Genomic DNA, 23,160 nt, shown 5'->3' on the forward strand with positions numbered 1-23,160 from the left:
TTCAACAAGGAGTTAGATGCCTTGAAGAGGGATGGTAAGTTTCACTTGCTGCTTGAACTAGATGGGCTGAGTGGTCTCCCTCATTCCCAGAGCTTGCCTTGTGAGAAGCTCCATCTCCACATTTAGGAAATGTTTGGTCTATTAAGAAATGATGATTCTTCCAGTGACACAGATTGCAATTGGGTTACCGTCAATCTGTGATCCCTGGTGACTGTTTCCACTGGGAAGTTGTTTTGTGATGGACGAGGGCTGAGAACATTTTGTCCTATTACTAACGGAATTTTGATTAGTTACGGGGATAGGGCAAGAAATTGGATACGGGGGATATCAGGATCAGCCCACCATCCTACTGAGTGATAGAGCAGGCTTGAGGGACTGAACCTTTGCATCCAATCCAGAGTTTGCAACCCACTGTTAACCCCTTGTTGATGCTGAAACTTCCTGTGTGTCTCAAAGCCTTGCGTTGACCAGTATCTGTTTCCAAAACAGACGAAAAGCCTTCCGATTCTGCAATGGCCAGGAAAGATTCGGGTATGTCTGCTTCTGAACCACCTGACACGACACTTCACCACATTGCCAACATATACATCGATGCTTTCCAGATTCTCACTGCTTGCATTTAAATTCTCCGTGGCTGCAATTGCTGTTGAAATATGTTGGAGGTGATGTAGATGGCAAACAATTCCTAGTGGCACTGAGGGAATCTCACAGTGGGTGTCTCAAACCCTAAAGCATCAACCATTGTCTCCCTCCCTCACAGTAGGAATCTCTTCTCCCCACCATCCCCCCACCCCCCCCAACCCCCTTGTTCTATCTCAGTTTCTTGACCCAATGTATCATTGGCCTGGGAGGGACATCCCACCTCTGTCTTCAGTGTCACATTTCAGAACAGTCCAGCAAGCCATCCCATTGGAAATGGGCAATAAATGATGCTCATATCCAGTGAATGAATAAAATAAATTGCGAGGTTGGATGCCATATTCAAACATCTGTGGAAGGGATACAGATGTTTGTGAATTATCCCAGCTGATACAGGGCAGAACGGACCACTGCATAAATCTAAATCATTAGTATTCCTTACAATAGACTCTGAATACTCACCAGAATTACTCTTCAGTTCACCCCCTGCCCCTCCCGCACCCTGGGACCCCCACCCCATCCCCCACAACAGCTGCAGGACTCAACTAAACTTCATTTTCCATCTTATTCCATTCAGATGTTGTCATGGTCACAGGGTTTACAGTTCTCCAGACCTTGGGCCTTCTCTCTATCACTGAATCCTTTTGGTTTGCTCAGAATTGAAATCAAATAATCACTGCAAAATAATGAATGATTGAGGCTAAAAAAAGACAAAAGAATGTGAACGAATTGTGACCCATTCACGATTCGTGCAATTTTAATAATCTTATTCAACTGCCTCCCTTAGCAATTGCCAAAGAGGCTTGTGACCATTTCCCTTAGTTCTTTCCGAATTTTCCTTATTGTGGGCCTGGAGTCACCTGTAGGCCAGACATTAATGAGCCGGATGGGTTTTTACAATCGTTACATGGTCACCAGTGTCCCTCAAGGTGTTGTGTTACAGTTCACTCACCAAGAGTCAGAGTTGCTGCGGCAACATACAGTTTTATGCACACGTTGGAATCTGGACCTATGAATGGTGATTTCAAAGAGGCTCCAATATCCATCTAGCAATGGCTGAGCAGGAATCTCTTCCGCTCTTACCAATAGCCATTGGTGTGTTTGGAAGGATTTACAAGTTGATGCTTGACTTGTTTGGCTGCATGATAACCTCAACTTCCTTGGTCATCAAGTTGTGCAGTGGGACTCATGCCCGGAGCTTCTGGCTCTGAGGCGATGACCCACCGTACCACAAGACCTCCTTCCAAAATGGATTTTAAGACTCTTTAAAATTCATCATAGGAACAGGAGACCATTCAGCCCCTCGAACCTGTACCACTGTTTGATTAGATCATTGATGCCTTCTATCTTAACTCCATCTACTCTCAGTTCCACAGCCTTCCAAACTCTTGAGCTTTTGACTCATGACAGCGGCCACATTGAATTGTCACGTCTGTCTTAGCATCCTGACTGTCCGTACCATCACACGAAGCCAGCTGCCATCTCTGAAACGTTTAGCAATGTGCATTAACTGATGCATTAACAAATTGTTCACTCGGAACACAGAGCCCCTTGCTTTGTTTTTGGTGAAAGAACGCATCGATATATATGTTGACAGTTGCCTTATGATTGTTGTCGTGTGAACTTCAAACCCATCATATCCCATTCAGGGTGTTGTCACATAACATGACATGGTCCTTTGTCAAACTGATTCCCTTCAACTACAATCCCATACGTGTCCCAACAATCCATAACCAACATTACTTTGACTGCAACAAATCAGAACTGTGTCCTATCCCGTCCTAACCTGTGTTTTAACAGCACGATTTGGAGAGCTCGGAATGAAGAAAGTACAATAAAGCCAAAAGGAGTACCTCAGCGTTAAAGCTGCTCAGAGAGCAGATTCTAACCTGTGGTTTTGTTTGTTTTATCGCTGGACAGTCTGGTCGTGTGGAGAAGCAGCGACAGAGGAACTGGCTAAACTTGATGACTCAAATCGGTCAACTCTGTTCATCGAGAAACCTCAGAGTGGGACTGTCGCCGTCGGTGAGTTTAAAATCTTACCCAGTGCTAGATAACTCTGCAAGGGGAGCCATGATGTGGAGGTGCCAGCACAGTAAGAAGTCTCACAACACCAGGTTAAAGTCCAACAGGTTTATTTAGAATCACGAGCTTTCGGAGCACTGCTCCTTCATCAGGTGAATGGAGAGTTGGGTTCACAAACACATATATAGACCAAGACACAATTGCAAGATAATGGTTGGAATGCGAGTCTTTACAGGTAATCATGTCTTTACAGGGACAGATAGAGCGAGTGGAGAGAGGGATAATAACAGGTTAAAGAGGTGTGAACATAAGAACATAAGAACATAAGAAATAGGAGCAGGAGTAGGCCATCTAGCCCTTCGAGCCTGCCCCGCCATTCAATAAGATCATGGCTGATCTGTCGCTGCTCAGTTCCACATTCCCGCCCTCTCCCCATAACCCTTAATCCCCTCTCCTATCAAAAACCCATCAACCCGCGTCTTAAAAATATTTAGCGAGGCAGCCTCCACCACTTCAATGGGCAGAGAATTCCAGAGATTCATCACCCTTTGAGTGAAGAAGTTCCTCCTCAACTCAGTTCTAAACCGCCCCCCTTTTATCTTGAGGCTGTGCCCCCTAGTCCTATTGTCTTTTTTGAGCGGGAAGAGTCTTTCCACCTCTATCCTATCCATCCCATTCATCATCTTATACGTCTCAATGAGATCTCCCCTCATTCTTCTAAACTCTAACGAGTACAAGCCCAGTTTATTCAGCCTCTCCTCATAGCTCAACCCCCTCAACTCCGGTATCAGCCTAGTAAACCTCCTCTGCACTCCCTCCAAGGCCAAAATATCTTTGCGCAGGTGCGGCGCCCAAAAATGCACACAGTACTGCTGTCCAATCTTCACAGTAGTGTGGGTTGTCTTAAACCAGGGGAGTTAGTCGGATTTTGCAAGCCCAGGCTAAATGATGGTGGTTACGTGTAGTGTGACGTGAACCCAATATCCCGGTTGAGATTGCCTTCATGCTATGTAGAAAGCATCTGTTCCAAACTTACCCTTCTTAACATCAGGTTGCTAATGCCCTCTTTAAAGGTGAGGACATTACCTTTGTGGCAAAGGTTGAAGCCAAGGACCTCCTGCGGAAGCCAAATGCCAAATGGTTCAAGGGGAAATGGCTGGACCTTGCAAGCAAGGCAGGAAAACATCTGCAGCTGAAGGAATCCTTTGACAGAATTACCAGGGTAAGGAACACACATTTTTCTGAAATGGTTCCTGCTTTTTTTTTAATGTCTTCTCATCAAACACTTGCTTCGTGATTTCGGCAAGATTCCAGAGGTGACCTTGCAGCTTTAGTGTCAGTCGTGGCTCAGTGGGAATCCCTCTCACTTTTGTGTCAGGTGTTGTGAGGGTTCAACACCCACCCCACAACTGGAATACAAAATCTAGGCCTACGCTTGATACACAACAGGGGAGTGAGCGCAGGGGGGCTCAGACATTAGATGTTAAACCAAGGCTCTGCCTATAATCCCAGGTGGGTTTAAGAGATCCAGTGGCACTGTTTAACAGGAGAATTCCTCCTGGGGTCCAGGCCAATATTTATTCAACCAACATCACCAAGAGTTTATCCGCTCAGTTTGTGGGAGTTGATGTGTGCTAATTGGCTGCCATTTTCCCTAATTTGCTAGGTTGCTACACTTCAAAAATACTTCATTGACCGGAGCGGATGGTGGGGTAGATGGTGGGGCAGTGATAATGCTATCGGACCATTTACCCAGGGGCCCGGGCTATTGTTCTGGAGACATGGGATCAAATCCCACCACAGCAGTTGGTGGAATTTAAATTCGGTTAATAAAATCTGGAATTGAAAGCTAGTCTCAGGAAAACCCACCTGGTTCGCAAGCATCCTTTAAGGAAAGAAATCTACCATCCTCGCCTGGTGTACCTGCATGTGAGCCCGGACCTATAACACAGTGGTTAATTCATAAATAGTCTGGGAAACCAAGGACAGTTAGGGATGGGCAGCAAATGCTGGCCTTGCCAGTGTGCCCACACCTTATGAAAGAATAAAGGAAAGAGAACCCTTTTGGATGGATTATAAGGTGCGTTATAAAGCAAGCCCTTCTCAGTGGAAAGATCGATGGCATCAATTGTTTTATGGATTCCATTTTAACTCCAAACTGTGGCGTGAAAGCTAATGTTTCATATCCAGCTTAGAGTGAAGCTTTGAGTTTGGAGGAAACAATTCTCTGCTTTCACCCAGAGGGAGATCCAGCACTCAATCAGGACTGATTTTATGAAGTCAGTCCCTCATTGAGAAGTTTGGGTACAGTATTGGTAACTCGGGGAGTCAAGACCTACAGGTGTCTCTTATTGTTCATTCTTGGGGCTGGTATGTCCCTGATAAGGATGGCATCTATTGCCTCTAGTAGTCCCAAGCTAGGCCATTTCAGAGGGCAGTTAACAGTTAACCACATTGCTGTGGCTCTGGAGTCATATGTAGGCCAGACCAGGTTAGAACGGCAGATTTCCTTCCCTAAAGGACATGAGTGAACCAGATGGATTTTTCCGACAATTGACAATGGACCATCAGTGAACATATAGAACATAGAAAAACTACAGCACAAACAGGCCCTTCAGCCCACAAGTTGCACTGATGATATCCCTACCTACTAGGCTTACTTAATTTCAGATTTTTTAATTAAATTCAAATTCCACCATCTGCCATAGTGGGATTCGAACACAGGTCCCCAGAACATTAAAGTTTATTTATTTATTAGTCACAAGTAAGGCTTACACTAACACTGCAATGAAGTTACTGTGAAATTCCCCTAGTAGCCACACTCCAGTGCCTGTTTGGGTCAACGCACCTAACCACACATCTTTCAGACTGTGGGAGGAAACCGGAGCACCTGGAGGAAACCCACGCAGACATGGGGAGAACATGCAGACTCTGCACAGACAGTGGCCCAAGCTGAGAATTGAATCTGGTTCCCTGGCGCTGCGAGGCAGCAGTGCCAACCACTGTGCCACTGGGCTGCCCCTTTGTTATCTGAATTTCTGGATTAATAATCTAGAGATAAAACCACAAAGCCATTGCCTCCTCATTTATCATAGGGTATTGTGAGTATCGGTGCCTGAACCTCAGTTATTTACAATCTGTATCAATGGAAAAAGGTTACCATGACAGGGGATGCTTGAGATAACCCTGTACCCCTGCCCCAGCCCATCACCCTGTCCACTGGGAGAGTCCATCCCCTTGTGAAATTGATGGATTTTCTCTCTGTCATTGTTGCCCCTTCAGGGAGGCTCATCCCTTCTGGCGCTCCGGCCCGAAGAGACCACCAGTGCCGGATTTTCCAGGACATGTCAGGAATCCCTCTTGGGTGCAAAATGCGCGTGGACAGACAACTTGTTCCCTGCAAGGGAAATTGGGCCAGAATTTAAACTGTCTGATTCTTCCCCCATTTCCAGATCCCCAAAAAGCAATCGGACTTGCCTTTCCACCCCAACCAGCCCCTCACCACCCCCCTCCCCCCAACCAAGCCCACCCCCTCAGTGCCCGTTGTAACCCAGTGGGTTCTAGAAAACCACCAACGCTCTGTCACCTCAATGACTATCAAAGTGAAAGTGTACGTTACCTGCCAGCCCATTCCACGCAGATGCCCTGATCCTGTGGGGATTCCGTGGATTCTAATTACGTTTCATATTTGTAGAGCACAGTATTTTATGAGGTTGTACCTTTAGCTATTTGTGGCACTTTGCTATTCCCCGAATAATCTTTGCCAAGCTCATGCTGTTGTGTATTAATCTCAGCTGTTGATGTGAGACACCATAAAAGGACCTTTGGAATTATTTGACCAAGGGATGAATTTCAGACATACTGGGCTATTTTTAAATTAGCTGTGACCCTGATGTCATCGACTGTGTGCCAGTTCTCTTCTGGTACGCATTGTAGAGCACGTTTTCCAGTTTTCATCCTGTAACTATCCCCATTTGACACTCCTCCCATTCCAGGTATTAGACTTGTGAACATTCTCTGAACTGCGATGAGGAAAGACTTTTACAGAGCATGTGGTTAGGGTCTTTTTTGATCTGATTTATTATTGGCGCATGTATTGGGACACAGTGAAAAGTATTGTTTCTTGGACGCTACACAGACAAAGCATACTGTTCATAGAGAAGGAGAGGAGAAAGTGCGGAATGTAGTGTTACAGTCATAGCTAGGGTGTAGGGAAAGAATTAATTGCCTGTGAGTGTGGTGGAGGCAGATTTAGTTTTGCCTTTCAAAAGGAAATTATCTGAAGGGTAAAAGGTTTGTAGGCCTACACCAAAAAGACAGCGTAAAACTAGAGAGTTGCTCTCGAAGACAACCAGCATAGACATGACAGACCTAATGGCCTCCTTCTGTGTTGTAACCATTGTATGATTTTATAATTTATTCTAACTCGAACTCTAACCTCTGATTCCTGCACAGTCAAAATACTTCTCCACCCTACCCCCTTTAAATATCTTCAATATTACATGGAACATAGGGGTTGGCATCAGGCGGAGGCCATTTGGCCCTTCGAGCCCATCCTGCCTTTGGAAAAGATCATGGCTGGTCTGATTGTGGTTCCATCTCCACTTTTCTGTCTGCCCCATCCCCCAAAATCTTTGACCCTCTTGTCTCACAAAAACATGTCTAACTCAACCTTGAATATATTCAATGACCTCCATTTCCCCCTGGGGAAACATAGAAACATAGAAGATAGGAGCAGGAAGAGGCCATTCAGCCCTTCGAGCCTGTTCCACCATTCATTATGATCATGGATGATCATCCAACTCAATAGCCTAATCCTGCTTTGTCCCCATAACCTTTGAGCCCATTCACCCCAAGTGTGATATCCAGCTGCCTCTTGAATACATTCAATGTTTTGACATCAACTACTTCCTGTGGGAATGAATTCCACAGGCTCACCACTCTTTGGGTGGAGAAATGTCTCCTCATCTTTGTCCTAAATGGTCTACCCCCAATCCTCAGACTTGTGACCCCTGGTTCTGGACTCCCCCCACCATCAGGGACATCCTCCCTGCATCTACCCCTGTCTAGTCCTGTTAGAATTTTATAAGCCTTATAAGGAAGGAAAGTTTTGTCATTAAAAGCAAATGTGTTGAAAATGTTTTGATTGAATTATTTTGACGTCCTCCTGATTTTAATGCTACTTTTTAACATCTGGACAGTCCAGAGCAATTGATGACCCTAAAACCTGAGATTCTGATTCTCTCCACGTAATGAACTGGCTTTGTAAGATCCACCTTTCTCACAGGTTACTCGTTATGTCAAAGTTACTCCTTTTTCACAGATTCACACCTTTGAGATGCAAATTATCAAAGCCAAGGAGAATTATACCGGGAACTATCGCTGTGAAGTGACATGGAAGGACAAATTCGACAGTTGTACTTTCGACCTGGAAGTCACAGGTGAGTTTTTTTAACTCTAAATTTTTTAACTCTCCCTGTGTAGCTCATGGGCAATCCTAAACTATATCCATAGAAACATGAGAAAGATCGAAACATAGAAGATAGGAGCAGGAGGAGGCCATTCAGCCCTTCGAGCTTGCTCCACCGTTCATCATGATCATGGCTGGTTGTCCAACTCAATAGCCTAATCCTGCTTTCTACCCATAACATTTGATCCCATTCATTCCCAAGTGTTATATCCAGCCACCTCTTGAATACATTCAATGCTTTGGTATCAACTACTTCCTGTGGTAATGAATTCCACAGGCTCACCACTCTCTGGGTGGAGAAATGTCTCCTCATCTCCATCTTAAATGGTCTACCCTGAATCCTCAGACTGTGACCCCTGGTTCTGGACACTCCCATCATCGATGCATAGGATGTGGAAGGAAACTGCAGCGGGTGGGCACAATTGAAATGTGGAGCTTGTTCAAGGAACAGCTACTGCGGGTCCTTGATAAGTATGTACCTATCAGGCAGGGAGGAAGTGGTCGAGCGAGGGAACCGTGGTTTACCAAATAAGTTGAATCTCTTGTGAAGAGGAAGAAGGAGACTTATGTCAAGATGAGACATGAAGGCTCAGTTAGGGTGCTTGAGAGTTACAAGTTAGCCAGGAAGGAACTGCAGAGAGAGCTAAGAAGAGCCAGGAGGGGGCATGAGAAGCCTTTGACAGGAAGGATAAAGGAAAACCCTAAAGCTTTCTAAAGATATGTCAAGAATAAAAGAATGACTAGGGTAAGATTAGGGCCAGTCGAGGACAGTAGTGGCAGTGGTGGGAAGTTGTGCATGGAGTCCAAAGAGATAGGAGAGGTGCTAAATGAATATTTTTCGTGAGTATTCACACAGGAAAAAGACAATGTTGTTGAGGAGAATACTGAGACACAGGCTATTAGACTAGACAGGATTGAGGTTCATAAGGACGAGATGTTAGCAATTCTGGGAAGTATGAAAATAGATAAGTCCATTGGGCTGGATGGGATTTATCCTAGGATTCTCTGGGAGGCTAGAGAGGAGATTGCAGAGCCTTTGGCTTCGATCTTTAGGTTGTCATTGTCTGCAGGAACAGTGCCAAAAGACTGGAGGATAGCAAATGTTGTCCCTTTGTTCATGAAGGGGAGTAGAGACAACCCTGGTAATACATAGACCAGCGAGCCTTACTTCTGTTGTGGACAAAGTTTTAGAAAGGATTTTCAGAGATAGGACTCATAAACATCCAGGAAGGAATAATTTGATAGTCGACATGGTTTTGTGAAGAGTAGGTTGTGCCTTACAAACCTTATTGAGTTCTTTGAGAAGGTGGCCAAAGAGTTGGATGAGGGTAAAGCAGTTGATGTGGTGTATATGGATTTTAGTAAAGCATTTGATAAGGTTCCCCAGGGTAAGCTATTGCAGAAGATACGGAAGAATGAGATTGAAGGTGATTTAGCAGTTTGGATCAGAAATTGGCTAGCTGTAAGAAGACAGAGGGTGATGGTTGATGGGAAATGTTTATCCTGGAGTTCAGTTACTAGTGGTATACCGCAGGGATCTGTTTGGGTCCACTGCTGTTTGTCATTTTTATAAATGACCTGGATGAGGGCGTAGAAGGATGGGTTAGTAAATTTGCAGATGACACTAAAGTCGGTGGAGTTGTGGACAGTGCGGAAGGATGTTGCAGGTAATAGAGGGACATAGATAAGCTGCAGAGCTGGGCTGAGAGGTGGCAAATGGAGTTTAATGTGGAAAAGTGTGAAGTGATTCACTTTGGAAGGAGTAACAGGAATACAGAGTACTGGGCTAATGGTAAGTTATTTGGTAGTGTGGATGAGCAGAGAGATCTCGGTGTCCATGTGCATAGATCCCTGAAAGTTGGCACCCAGGTTGATAGAGTTGTTAAGAATGCATACAGTGCATTAGCTTTTATTGATAGAGGGATTGAATTTCGGAACCATGAGGTCATGTTGCAGCTGTACAAAACTCTGGTGCGGCCGCACTTGGAGTATTGCGTACAGTTCTGGTCGCCGCATTATAGGAAGGATGTGGAGGCATTGGAAAGGGTGCAGAGGAGATTTACCAGGATGTTGCCTGGTACGGTGGGAAGGTCTAATGAGGAAAGGCTGAGGGACTTGAGGCTGTTTTCGTTAGAGAGAAGAAGGTTAAGAGGTGATTTAATAGAGGCAATAAGATGACCAGAGGATGAGATAGGGTGGACATTGAGAGCCTTTTTCCTTGGATGGAAATGGCTAGCATGACGGGACAAAGCTTTAAATTGAGGGGTGATAGATATAGGACAGGTGTCAGAGGTAGATTCTTTATACCAAACTATCGCCAAAACCTTTAATTCCCTTCGAACCCAGAAGTCGATCAACCTCTGGAAGTGAAGGGCCCTCCAGTGTGTGACTGTGGCCACCCAGATCAGACCACAGGAACATGTGATAACTCAGAGCCCAATTCACAACTACAAAGGGGGGAGTCACAGCGATACACCGTGTTACTGTACCTTGTGAAGTGCTGCCTTCTCCAAGGACAGCGGCTATAGCCAGAACCTAATCCGTGTAACCGGAGTCTGTGCATTAACCCTTGAAGGGACAGTGAATTAATAAACACAAATTCTCCTGGAACGTGCGTATTCTTTGAAGATGAGACAGTTTCTGCGATTAAAATGTTTCTGACAATCTCGTTGGAATTCCTTTTGCAGAGGCCCCAGAGGTTCAGCAGATTGATATCCGCGCTGCCTTTAAACGCAGGTAAATACAATAAAATCTCTGTTACACCCATGCCTTCCTTCCCTGTTCCCCGATCCTTATTCATTAATACAATATTCAGACCACTTTGTAAATCCTTGAATCTTTACAGAAGATCACTGGTCCCAGCACTTCAACTTTTCCTGGTTATTTCCCCGTAACCTTGCAACTTTTTCCTTTTCTATATTGTGCCCTGAATGCAAAGTCAGATCATTAAGTCCAACATGTTTGTGACAGTGTTTATGTTCACAGCAGCTTCCTCCCACCTTACCTCATCTCACCCCATCAGTATAGTCTCCTATTCCTTTTCTCCTTCATATATTCATTTATCTCCATCTATACTATTCATCTCAACCACACCATGTGCCAGCAAGCCTTGTGTTCTATATCTTTTTTAAATATATACCTAATTCCCTTTTGAAAGTTGAATCTGCTTCCGCTTTCCTTCCAGATCGCAACACCTCACTGTTAAAAAGAAATTCTCTTCTCGTTCATTCGCCATCTAAAATCTGTGTCCTCGGGTGACTGATTCACCCAGCAGCGGAAACCGTTTCTCCTCCTCTTACTCTATCAGAGCTCTTGTGGATAATTATTTGCAAGCTGCATATCGTTTGAGTTTATCCGGTGAAATAGTCGTGGCTCCAACAGAAACCTCCGCCAGTTTGAATTACATGTTGTGCTTCTGGGGGTATTGGATGTGAGGGGATGTTTCATTTTAAGAGATTCAATGCTTGCAGGCAATGAAGGCGACTTTGTTGTGAAGTTTTTGAGTTTGGTAAAGTTTCTTTGGTGTTTTGAGAGCCACGTGACTATCACTGTGGTCAGTACGGAGGTTGTCAAGCACCTGCGAAGAAAAGGAGGTCTTAGTTCTTTTGAATAACGGGGGCAGTAAAACCAACAATCGCTGTTTACAAGGTTCTTTTTTTACAAATATGTAGGAACAGAAGGAGGCCATTCAGGCCACATCAGCCCCAGGCCTGTGCCTTTCTATACGATCATAGCTGATTTGTACCTCAACTTGACTCAGTCATCTTCCTTTCATTTGGTTCCCTGGGGGTTGCCAGGGTAGCAATTGAGGGGTTGTTTTTCCTGGTTGGGAAATCTAAGACTGAGGACATCTAGTCTCAGGTTAAGAGTCAATCATTTAGCCAAGGAGAAATGTCTTCTTTCAGAGGGTTGTGAATCTTTGGAATTCTCAGAGGGTTGTAGCTGCTACATTGCTGAGTATATTCAAGGTTGAAATAGAGTTTTATTCTCTCAGGGGATCAAGGGAATGTGCAGGAAAGTGAAGTTGAGGCGGAAGATCAGCCATGATCATATTGAATGGGGGAGCAGGCTCGACAGGCCATCTGGTCTACTCCTACTTCCTATGTTCTTGTGCCTTTATATCCAATAATCGATCTACCACAATCTTGAAAATTTCAATTGAGTGCCAGATTTCCACTATCCTCTGCTTCCTGATTTCAGTCCACACTCATTCCAGCTCTGGAGAACTAGTCGCTCACACTCAGCCTGGGAACTGTCAGAGAGGGTGGAGTAAATGGCAAAGGTATCATGGTGACCGGATGTAGTAACCATAAAGATGACAGAAGGAGAGGTGGACCTCTAGGTTGTTGGATCAAATCCATCTACAAGAGCAGTGACGGCCCCAACACCCAAAAAGACTGAAGCTTATGCTTTTACTCACAGGCGTCAAGATAATTGCTATAAGATGTGGGTGCAATTAATCTGGGAGCGAAAACTCCCAGTTATCGCGCAAATTGCTGCCTCCTTGGAGGGTATGGCATTCTGGGATGTACAATATGGTGAAGTAGAAAGGCATGAGGATGTAGACTCGAGATCTGAAGAGATGTCTGAAGCAAAAACTGCCACATTGGGAAAATAAATCAGTACAACTTCAATCTTATCATGTGATGTTGGAGGATCATAGGATTTCTTAAGGTCAAAATTCAATAAAATGGGATTGGAAATAATTCAGAAAAACCTTAATCCTGGGGTGTTCCAAATGTCCAAAAGGGAGGGGTTTGTCCAGACACTATTGTGATATAAACATATTTGAATTAGAAGGTACATCATTGTCCCCCCTTCACTTCCCAAATATCTCACTGGCCCCCTGACAACTAAGTTGGAAAGGGAATGATACGATGATCTGGGGTAGAAAACAAATTCCCAACCGTTCTTGGTGTGAGTCTGAACCAAAAGTGTGGGAGGATTCATGGAGAACCATGTGAAAGTTAAATAAAGAATCCCATCAAGAGAAAGTGCCCATCTCTTGCACTAAAGCAGTGAAAGGCAACTGTGTACAGAGCAGCAACTGACAGGGGCGAGAACGAGACGAGCAACCATCTACAGCAAGACCTGGAGAGGTTTTCATTGGTAGTTGGGGGGATTTTGTGGAATAGAGATCACGGGAAATGTATGCTAGAAAAAGGCCATTCAGCCCACTATGCCCCAGTTTGTAAAAGAAGGGTTACCCAGCCTGATCCCACCTTCCTACACCAGGACTGGAGTCCTGAGATCAAGACTCTTCAGGTAAACATTGCAACACTCTCCCTCAGTTGCCAAAGGATTTTACTTTTCTGAACAGCCAGCCTTGTGAGACTGTCAAAGGTCTTGCTAAAGTCCATGTAGGCACTTCCTTCACATCAAAAGTTAAATGTTTATTTATTAATCTCAAATAAGGCTTACATTAACATTGCAATGAAGTTAGTGTGAAACTCCCCTAGGCACCACACTTCGGCGCCTGCTCAGGTCAGTGCACCTAACCAGCATGATGTCTTTCAGACTGTGGGAGGAAAGCGGAGCACCTGGGGGAAACCCACGCAGACACGGGGAGAATGTGCAAACTCCACACAGACAGAGGCCCCATTGAACGTGCAAACTCCACACAGACAGAGGTCCCTGGCATTGGGAGGCAGCAGTACTAACCACTGTGCCACCATGCCATCCAACCCCACTTTGTCACCTCCGCAAAAAATACAAGTTAAAACAACTGGTTTATAATGACACCTTTCCTTCCTTTTTAAGCTGTGATACAATGTTGACATTGTACCCAACCCTCTGGCAGCACTGCTATCATCAGGGAGGACTGGAAAATGATGGTCAGAACCTCCACAATTTCCTCCCTTGCTGCTTTTAGCAACCTGGGATATATTTCACCCAGGCCTAGCAACTATCATTTTCAAAATGTCAAACGCTTCGATATATCCTCTCTTACAACCTTTGCAATGTTTAGTTCAGCTGATGTTATACACAATAACGGTCTGGTTTTTAGCCGGTGGGTGGATGGGCTTTGATTGGCTATTCTTGTTTAACAGTGCTGGCTCAGCTGCCTGAAGGCATTTACTGGCCTCGAATAACTTTATTTCTTTGATGACCTACAGAACCTACAAGTTAATCTCTAAGATGTTTATTATTTTGTCTTCTTTCAATCATAGGGCTGCACCAGTAAGGTAAGGAGGTCCTTCATCATTCTACGTTACGGTACCCTTGGAGAAGGAGATAAACTCCTTATCCTTCTTATCTTTACCCGGATCGCATGAGAGAGACTTGCTTATACTTTATGTGTAATCTTCAGTTTATTTAACAATTCCACCAGCATCTTGTGTCTTGCCTTTCCCTGGATTGGTGGCTAAAGGGACTGTATGTTTAAATTGATGTTCGTACCCAGTGTGAATCTGAATGAATTCTTAGCCCAACCGTGCGGAGATTAACCTGGAATTGCCGGACACTGCGGAAGGCAAATCATCTCTTCAATCTTGAAACAACAAGGTTCTACTGCCTTGTTGCTAACCAATCCTTGATTGTTGAATGCAATATTGAACCCATGTGCTCCAAGCCTGTGCATCGATGAATTAGACTTCAAGCAGTGTTGTTCCAAAGTGGTTTCTGATTGTAAATCTTTATTGGTTAGCAAGTGGATTGGTTCACTAATCTTACTAATTCTTCAACATTTAATTATTATAAAGTCTGGATTCTAAGTACCTGTTCCAATCTTGTACATTACTTTCTCCTGCTATGTGGAAATCCTAAAAAACAAACAGATGTAACATTGTACACCAGAGTTTATGATAAATGTTGGGTAGATATTGCACAAATCTATCCAGTTAGTGTCACATCACTCTGATGATCTCTTATCATACTATTACCAATTAACACATGGACACAGCGTGATGCTGTGGCCAGTTTGCTGAATGTTGTTCTTGATTGCTCGAAGATATTTCTTGATCGAGGGTGTTGCGACTTTGAATCAATCAAAGATCATTCATGATCGTCAATGAGAATGTCATGAATTTCTGTGGGTGATCTGCACATGGACATCATAAATAATCCACCCAACTGGCTCATGGGCTCAAAGCTTGGCCTGAGTATTCACCAGGCACCTTCTCAATCCGTGGGCCGTCGACAGCCACAATTGAAAATAGTTGGGCCTATCACATCACTAGAAACAAATAGCTCCTAAGAATATCTTAAAACCAGAGTCCCCAAATATCAAGTGAAAGTTCATGAGCCACAGGGTGGTGTAGGATGATGATGATGTTCCATTTTTTGTACAGATGTGCATGCCAACTTAATTCTCCAAATCTGAACAGGCACAACATCTAGAATTCAGGTGCTTACAAATACTTTCATTTATGTTTTGGAAAGTTATTTATTGAAAACGACTGGATTCCAAGGGTTGAAGACCACCTTTGGACTTTGCTGGATTTGGGAGCAGTGCATCGCAACTCGTCTAATTTGGAATTTGATTTAAGTCTGAATTATTCATCAGCCACGTGCTTTTTTTATTTTGTGATTCTTTGCATCATGTGAGCTTGAAGGAGTCGCTAATGTTAGAAATCTTCTCATTTACTTCTCTCTTTAGCACTCAAACGGTGTAGCAACCGAGAGGTGAAGGAGCTTGTGGAGATCAGTGAACCCTTTATTTATTTGTACTGTGATTTCTCTTTGACCTGAAAGTAAAAAACCTCAATCTTTTTCCTTTCTCTGTTAAAAGTGGGGGTGATGGCCAAGATGATGCAGGAGAGCTCGATTTCAGCGGATTGCTAAAACACCGGTAAGATATCTCAGTGTCAGTAAATTACAGGTACTATTTTGGTAACCCTCATATTTTTGTTTGAATTTTTTACTCTTTGGACAACAGTGTGGCGTAGCGGGAGGAATCTGTCTCACAATCTCGATATTAACACTCCTTCCATGGACATAAGAAACCGAAACAACTGATAGGGAATTTAGTGAGAGTTGCACAGGCTCCCGTGACACAGACACACACTGAAGGGGCACCTACACCAACTGGACATGAGTGAACTGCTGGATACAATTCCAAGGTAGAATTTTGGGACTGTCTGGAGCTGGTCCAAGCCCTGAGACCTTGTATGTCAGGGGTGGGCCTGACTGTAGGCTGGCCCCATCGCTGGCAACTGCTGAGAAACACCCTTTGTTGTAGCTAAAATCTAATCGCTAACATGTTGCAAACTCACCCGGAGACTTGGGAGGAATTGCGCCGGGAACTTGCCTTCAGAGGAATGAAAAAGACAGAAGGAGCAGATTGCCCAGAGTCAGGCAGTGGACCCATCAGTAAATTAAGCTTATTGAAGTCAACCTTTAAGACAGAACTCTGTTAATGCATCTCTTGACCATTTAGTGAGGCTAAAGATCAGTTTTAACACACATCATATTTGATCAGCATTGACAAAGGTGTCACAGTTCCAGAAGCTGGTGATGATTTAATCCGAGGGTCACTGTACCCCTGGCGAGGGACAAGTGGAACCTTCATGAATAACCTCAGCCGGTACCCAGCACTGCTCTGCATCATGAACCAGCTGCCCAGCCAAATGAGCGAAACCAACTCCCTCCACCAGCATTAACATGGCATCAGTGACACAGAGCAGGAGCGACCTGGTCGTCCAGCCGTGTTTAACTCATCCTGTTCATTTGAGAGAGAGGGAAGAACGGCAAATATCAACTCTTGTCTAAAGTGTAAGATCCCAGCTCACTGAACCTATTGAGATAACCAAACTGCTTCAATCTGGGCATTAACCTGGTGGCCATCCACTGCAACCTTTCCAGAACCTCAATATTACCAAAGCGAACATAGTATTCAAACTGAAGCCTAACCAAGGGCTTTCATAAGGACAAATTGAATTGCAATTAATTGTCCTAGAAATACATCTTAGCACCCAACTGGATCTAGAACCAACATTTTTATATAGCACCTTTCACAGCTGGGGTTTTTCCAGAGTTCTACATAACCAATGGATTAGTCCATTCAGCCCCTCAAACTTGGTGCTGGTTTTTCAGAGGGCCATGCACCAGAATTTTTAGAAAATGCCAAAACATCCCACAGCTATTGACAACATAATTTACACAGAGCCACACGATGAGACAATAATATTGGCGAGTGGTCAAAAAGATAGATCTTAAACTTAGAAACCAGAGAGGGGGAAAGGTTTACAGAGGGAACGCCAGAGCCTTGGGCTCAGGCACCTTAAGGTGCAGCTGTCGCTCGTGTGGCAATGATAACCAGAGATTCCCAAGTCTGGGATTGGAGGGGTGCAGAGATCTGACGGCTGGAGATTACAGAGAAACGGAGGGAGCGAGACCGTGGAGGATTCGAAACCCAGGAATTGAAAGTCATGTTTGAATGATATTTTTGTTGCCAGGGAGATGAAGGAGGAAAGCACGGAACCTGAAGTTGACGTTTGGGAGCTGCTGAAAAATGCCCAGCCGAGCGAGTACGAGAGAATAGCTTTCGAATACGGAATCACCGACCTCCGGGGTTTACTGAGACGCTTGAAGAGGATAAAGCGGGAAGAGAAGAAAAGCGCCGGCAAGTATCTCTAGTGCTCAGGTTAAAGAATCTCTTCTCCATTTTTCCATTGCCGCAAAGAATAAGTCACAGAATAATACAACACTGAAGGAGGCCATTCAGTCCATCGTGCTCTCTTTGAAAGAGCTATCCAATTTAGTTAGCGCTGCTGCCTCACAGTGCCCAGGACCAGAGTTCAATTCCGGCCTTGTGTCCCTGTTTGTGTGGAGTTTGTACGTTCTCCCCGTGTCTGCGCGGGTTTCCTCCGGGTGCTCTGGTTTCCTCCTACAGCCCAAGAATGTGCAGGTGGGGTTGATAGGCTATTTTAAATTGACCTTAGTGCCAGGGGATTAGCAGAATAAATATGTGCGGATAGGACCTGGGCGGGACTGTGGATGGTGCAGACTGGATGGGCCAAATGGCCTCCTTCTGCATGTGGGGATTCCCCCTACCCCCCCACCCCGCCCAAACCCTGCTATTTCCCTAAAACCCTGTAGTTTTTCTCTCTTTTCAATTGTCTCTCCAATTCCCTTTTCTATATAGTTTTCTATGAGATTCCCCCTGCATTATTCTAAACTCCAGCGAATTTAATCCTAACTAACTCAAACTGTCCTCATACCTCAGTCCTATCATCCCAGGAATCAGCCTGGTAAACATTTGTTGCACTCCCTCAAGAACATCCTTCCTCAGAAAAAGAGACCAAAACTGCACACAATACTCTAGGTGTGGCCTCACCAAGTCCCTGTATAATTGCAACAACACATTCCTGCTCCTGTACTTGAAACCTCTCGTTATGAAGGCCAACATACAAGGTGACATCTTTATTGCCTGCTGTACCTGCACGCTTGTCTTTAGCGACTGATGCACAAGGACCTCAGGTCTCATTGCACATTCCCCTGTCTCAAATTGTAGCTATTCAGATAATAAACTGCCTTCCTGTTTTTGCTACCAAAGTGAATAACCTCACATTACCCAGATTATACTGCATCTGCCATGCATTTGTCCAACACAACTTGTCCAAATCACATTTAACCATCTCTGCATCCTCCTCACAGCTCACCCTCCCACCTAGCTTTGTGTCAACTGCAAAGTTAAAGATTTCATTCCCTCATCTAAATCATTAATATACATGATGAATAGCTGGGGTCCCAGTGCTGATCCCCACGGTAGCCCACCACTCACTACCTGCCATTCAGAATAAGACCTGTTTATTCCAACTCTTTCCTGTCTGCCATTAGTTTTCTACGCTTCTCTATACACGTTTCCCCCCCCCCCAATTCCATACACTTTAATTTTACACACTAGTCTCTTATCTGAGACTTTGTCAAAGATTTCTGAAAGTAAAAACAAACCACATCCCTCATCAACTCGACTAGTTACATCCTTGAGGTCTTTTAGGTCTTTTAGGTTAGTTACATCCTTGAAGCAAATAAAAATCATAGAATCTTAGAACCCTACAGTGCAGAAAGAGGCCATTCAGCCCATCGAGTCTGCACCGACCACAAGCCCACCCAGGCCCTATCCCCATATCCCCACACATTTAACCTGCTAATCCCTCTAACCTAAGCATCTCAGGACACTAAGGGGCAATTTCTTAGCATGACCAATCCACCTAACCCGCACATCTTTGGACTGTGGGAGGAAACCGGAGCACCTGGAGGAAACCCACGCAGACACGTGGCGAATGTGCAAACTCCACACGGACAGTGACCCAAGCCGGGAATCGAACCCAGGACCCTGGAGCTGTGAAGCAGCAGCGCTAACCCACTGTGCCACCCCGAAAGGAAAAGCAAATCTTCCTATAAAAAGCAACCCAAAATCGTACCCAGTACTCCAACCATGGTCTAAAGTCTCTCACTCTAATGTTCTATTCCATTATTTATAAAACCCCAAATCACAGAATGGTCACAACCCAGAAAAAGGCCATTCTGCCCGTCCTGTCTGTGTTGGCTCTACATGTAGCCCTGCATATTCTTCATCTTCAGATAATAATCCAATTCCCTCTTGAATGCCTCAGTCGAACCTGCTTCCACCGCACTGACAGGCAGTGCATTCCAGATCCGGAATCACTCCCTGTGCAAGAAAGTTCTTCCTTGTATCCCCTTTCCTTCTTTTGCCAATTACCTTAAATCTGTGTCCCCTGGTTCTCAATCCATTCACCAGTGGGAACAGTTTCTCCCTATGCATATTGTCCAGACCCCTCATGATTTTGAACCTCGATCAAATCTTCTCCTAAGGTTTGCTGATGACACAAAGATGAGTGGAAAAGCAAATTGTGCGGAGGGTGTGGAAAGTCTGCAGAGGGATCTGGATAGGCTGAGCAAGTGGGCGAGGACCTGGCAGATGGAGTACAATTTTAGCAAGTGTGAGGTTATCCACTTTGGTAGAAATAACAGTAGGAGGGATTACTATTTAAAGGGTGAAAAGCTGCAGCATGCTACGGTGCAGAGGGACCTGGGGGTCCTTGTGCATGAGTTGCAAACACCCAGCCTACAGGTTCAGCAGGTGATCAGGAAGGCAAATGGGATGCTGGCCTTCATAGCGAGGGGGATTGAATATAAAAGTAGGGAGGTCTTGCTGCAACTGTACAGGGTACTGGTGAGGCCGCAGCTGGAGTACTGTGTGCAGTTTTGGTCGCCGCACTTGCGCAAGGATATTTTGGCCTTGGAGGGAGTGCAGAGGAGGTTCACTAGGCTGATACCGGAGATGAGGTGGTTGAACTGTGAAGAGAGGCTGAATAGACTGAGTTTGTACTCATTGGAGTTTAGAAGGATGAGGGGGGATCTTATAGAGACATTTAAGATAATGAAGGGGATGGACAGGGTAGAGGTAGAGAGATTCTTCCCGCTCAGAAAGGATAGCAGGACTAGAGGGCATAGCCTCAAGATAAGGCAGGGGCAGTTTAGAACAGAGTTGAGGAGGAACTTCTTCACTCAAAGGGTGGTGAATCTCTGGAATTCTCTGCCCGTTGAAGTGGTGGAGGCTGCCTCGCTAAATATATTTAAGACACGGGTAGATAGGTTTTTGGTAGGCAAGGGAATTAAGGGTTATGGGGAGAAAGTGGGAAAGTGGAACTGATCCACTTCAGATCAGCCATGATCTTATTGAATGGCGGGGCAGGCTCGAAGGGCTAGGTGGCCTACTCCTGCTCCTATTTCTTATGTTCTTAAGATTCATGTAGCTAAGAGAAACAATCCCAACCTCTCCATAATCTCCAGAAATTCCACAACCCTGAAACCCAGCCCTTTGTGACATTAATCTGTGGGGTCTTGCAGGCAGTTGAAGAGTCGACCTAAACAATAGCAATAAGAAGTATAAAAGTGGATGCAAAATTTGTGAACTTTTTCAACGTTCTTTCTGATGCCTTCACATCTTTTCTACAATGCGGTGCCCAGAATCACTCTAATTTTTTTATGGCCTGATCTACTGGATCACATCAAATGTAATTCCAGTACCTCCTCTTATGAATAAAATCTAGGTGGCAATTTAAATCCCCTCTTTGTTTTACACATGTTTTTTATCTGATTTCCTTTCAATTACGCACAAAGCTTTTGCGAAGATTCTGGAGCCTGGATACCAAGTGAACAAAGGTGACAAGATAAAGTTTGTCGTGGATTTGGCAGATCCAACTGTTGACCTAAAATGGTATCGCAACGGTCAAGAAATCCGGCCCAGCCCCAAGTAAGTATTTTGTCTCACGTTCCATTTCTTGGGTTAATGTTCCGCCCATCTCACCTTCAGTCATAATATAAAGAAAGACTCTTGTGTCGGGACTTTCACAGAGTTAAGACGTCCCAAATTGCTTTTGCAGCTATTTAAGTATTTAGTTAAATGTAGCCACTTGTAGGAAACTCAGCAACCAATTCATGCATAGCAAGCTCCCACTAGAAAGCAATGAGCTAGAGACCAGATAATGTGTGGGATTATCCAGCCCTATGTTTCTGCTCCCACATTATTGTCAGTGGGGTTCCCCATTCAGTGTACCCCTCGCCACTGGGAAATCCATAGCAGGATGCGCTATCCGTGAGGCCGGGAGACCCTGCCGGAGGGTTCAACCAATGTGCTTGTTAGTGAAATTTGTTGAAGGCTTGTTATTGGCCAGACCGCCAGAGAGAGCTCCGATGGTGTTCTTTGGAATCATTGAATGGGATCTTTTAGGAAGCAGCCACATGGTAGGCAGGGAGTCTCAGTTTGGGGACTTACTGGAAAGACTGCACTGCTGGGAATGCAGCACCCCCTCAGTACTGCAGGATAAGATGCAAGTGATATAGCTTTTGGCTGAGTTGCAGTTTATGTAAGGCAGATGTTGGGATGCCGCTAAGGAGTGTGTTGAATTGCACCTGGAAGTTTATTCCCACACATCTCCCTTCCTTCCAACCTTAACCGTGAACAGTCACAATTGATGGGAATATCATGCTGATTCCCATTTACACCTGGCCAGGAATGTCATCACCTCCTGATTCCCATTTACACCTGGCCTGGGCAGGTAATACAACTCTTCATAATCACTGGGCCAATATAATGGAATGCCCCACCAAACACCATCCTCACACGGTCTATCAACCAGCGACCGTAGGAAGGCCCATTGCTGCCTTCACTCGGGCACTGGCATTGTGGCATTGCCAGTTCTCTCCACAATCCAAGAATAATTTCAAGGAAAAGTGGCCAAGGTGTGATCGGAATGATGATTTCAGTAATGATGCTGGAAGGGGAACACTGGGAGTTGGGTAACGTCGCTGAGTTGAAAAGGGGTGTTCTTGCTGATGGATAAGAGACAGGGTTTGAGGATTAAACAAGGTTGCGCATTTTTGACTTCAACAAGAGTGGGAAACTCTGGAGTGGGATGAAATTGAGAAGTCAGTGTTCCAAATGAATCGACAGCAAGTTGAACGGTTGAGTTCGCACTCACTGAAGGCTTCCTTTCACATTTTTGACAGATACATCTTTGAACACAAGGGGACATTGAGAATGTTGACAATCAAAAACTGCACAATGGCAGATGACGCAGCTTACGAAGTGAAGGCTGGGGATGAGAAATGTATGACAGAATTATTTGTTAAAGGTAAATAAGTCACGCATCCCCCTATGTTCCCTATCGATTGTTTTTACTGCTTGCTCAGATCTTTGAATGGTGCAGTCTGGAGAGAGGCCATTCGCTCCGTCTGGTTGAGGTTGATGTTAATGCTCCACTCGAACCTCCTCAAATCCTTCTTCATCTCACACCATCAACATGTCCTCCCATCCCTTTTCCTTCAGGCATTTCATAGAATCATAGGATCCCTGCACTGCAGAAGGAGGCCATTCGGCCCATCAAGTCTGCACACCCACACAATCCTACCTAGCCCTATTTCCATAATCTCGTGCATTTAACTCAGCTAGTCCCCCGAAACTAAGGGGCAATTTGGCATGGCCAATCCACATCTTTGGACTGAGGGAGGAAACTGGAGCACCCGGAGGAACGCACGCAGACACAGGAAGAATATGC

The 23,160-nt window shown here is 44.8% G+C and overlaps 1 protein-coding gene across 12 annotated transcripts in view; it reads left to right on the forward strand.

Moving 5' to 3' along the window:
• Positions 1–23,160, forward strand: part of mybpc1 (myosin binding protein C1) — a 119,983-nt gene that overhangs the window by 38,819 nt on the left and 58,004 nt on the right. For 9 of the 12 annotated variants that reach the window (XM_080191399.1, XM_080191400.1, XM_080191402.1 and 6 more), the window contains 10 exons: positions 490–531; positions 2,560–2,664; positions 3,738–3,886; positions 7,988–8,105; positions 10,822–10,870; positions 14,305–14,319; positions 15,864–15,923; positions 17,530–17,696; positions 21,224–21,356; positions 22,613–22,737. In XM_080191399.1, coding sequence (XP_080047525.1) covers positions 490–531; positions 2,560–2,664; positions 3,738–3,886; positions 7,988–8,105; positions 10,822–10,870; positions 14,305–14,319; positions 15,864–15,923; positions 17,530–17,696; positions 21,224–21,356; positions 22,613–22,737 — 963 coding nt within the window. The remainder of the gene's footprint in view (positions 1–489; positions 532–2,559; positions 2,665–3,737; positions 3,887–7,987; positions 8,106–10,821; positions 10,871–14,304; positions 14,320–15,863; positions 15,924–17,529; positions 17,697–21,223; positions 21,357–22,612; positions 22,738–23,160) is intronic. The other 3 variants (XM_080191409.1, XM_080191410.1, XM_080191401.1) reach the window with 2 other exon arrangements.

This window comes from Carcharhinus amblyrhynchos, chromosome 6, assembly GCF_965287045.1.
Source record: "Carcharhinus amblyrhynchos chromosome 6, sCarAmb.v2.hapA, whole genome shotgun sequence".
NCBI lineage: Eukaryota > Metazoa > Chordata > Chondrichthyes > Carcharhiniformes > Carcharhinidae > Carcharhinus > Carcharhinus amblyrhynchos.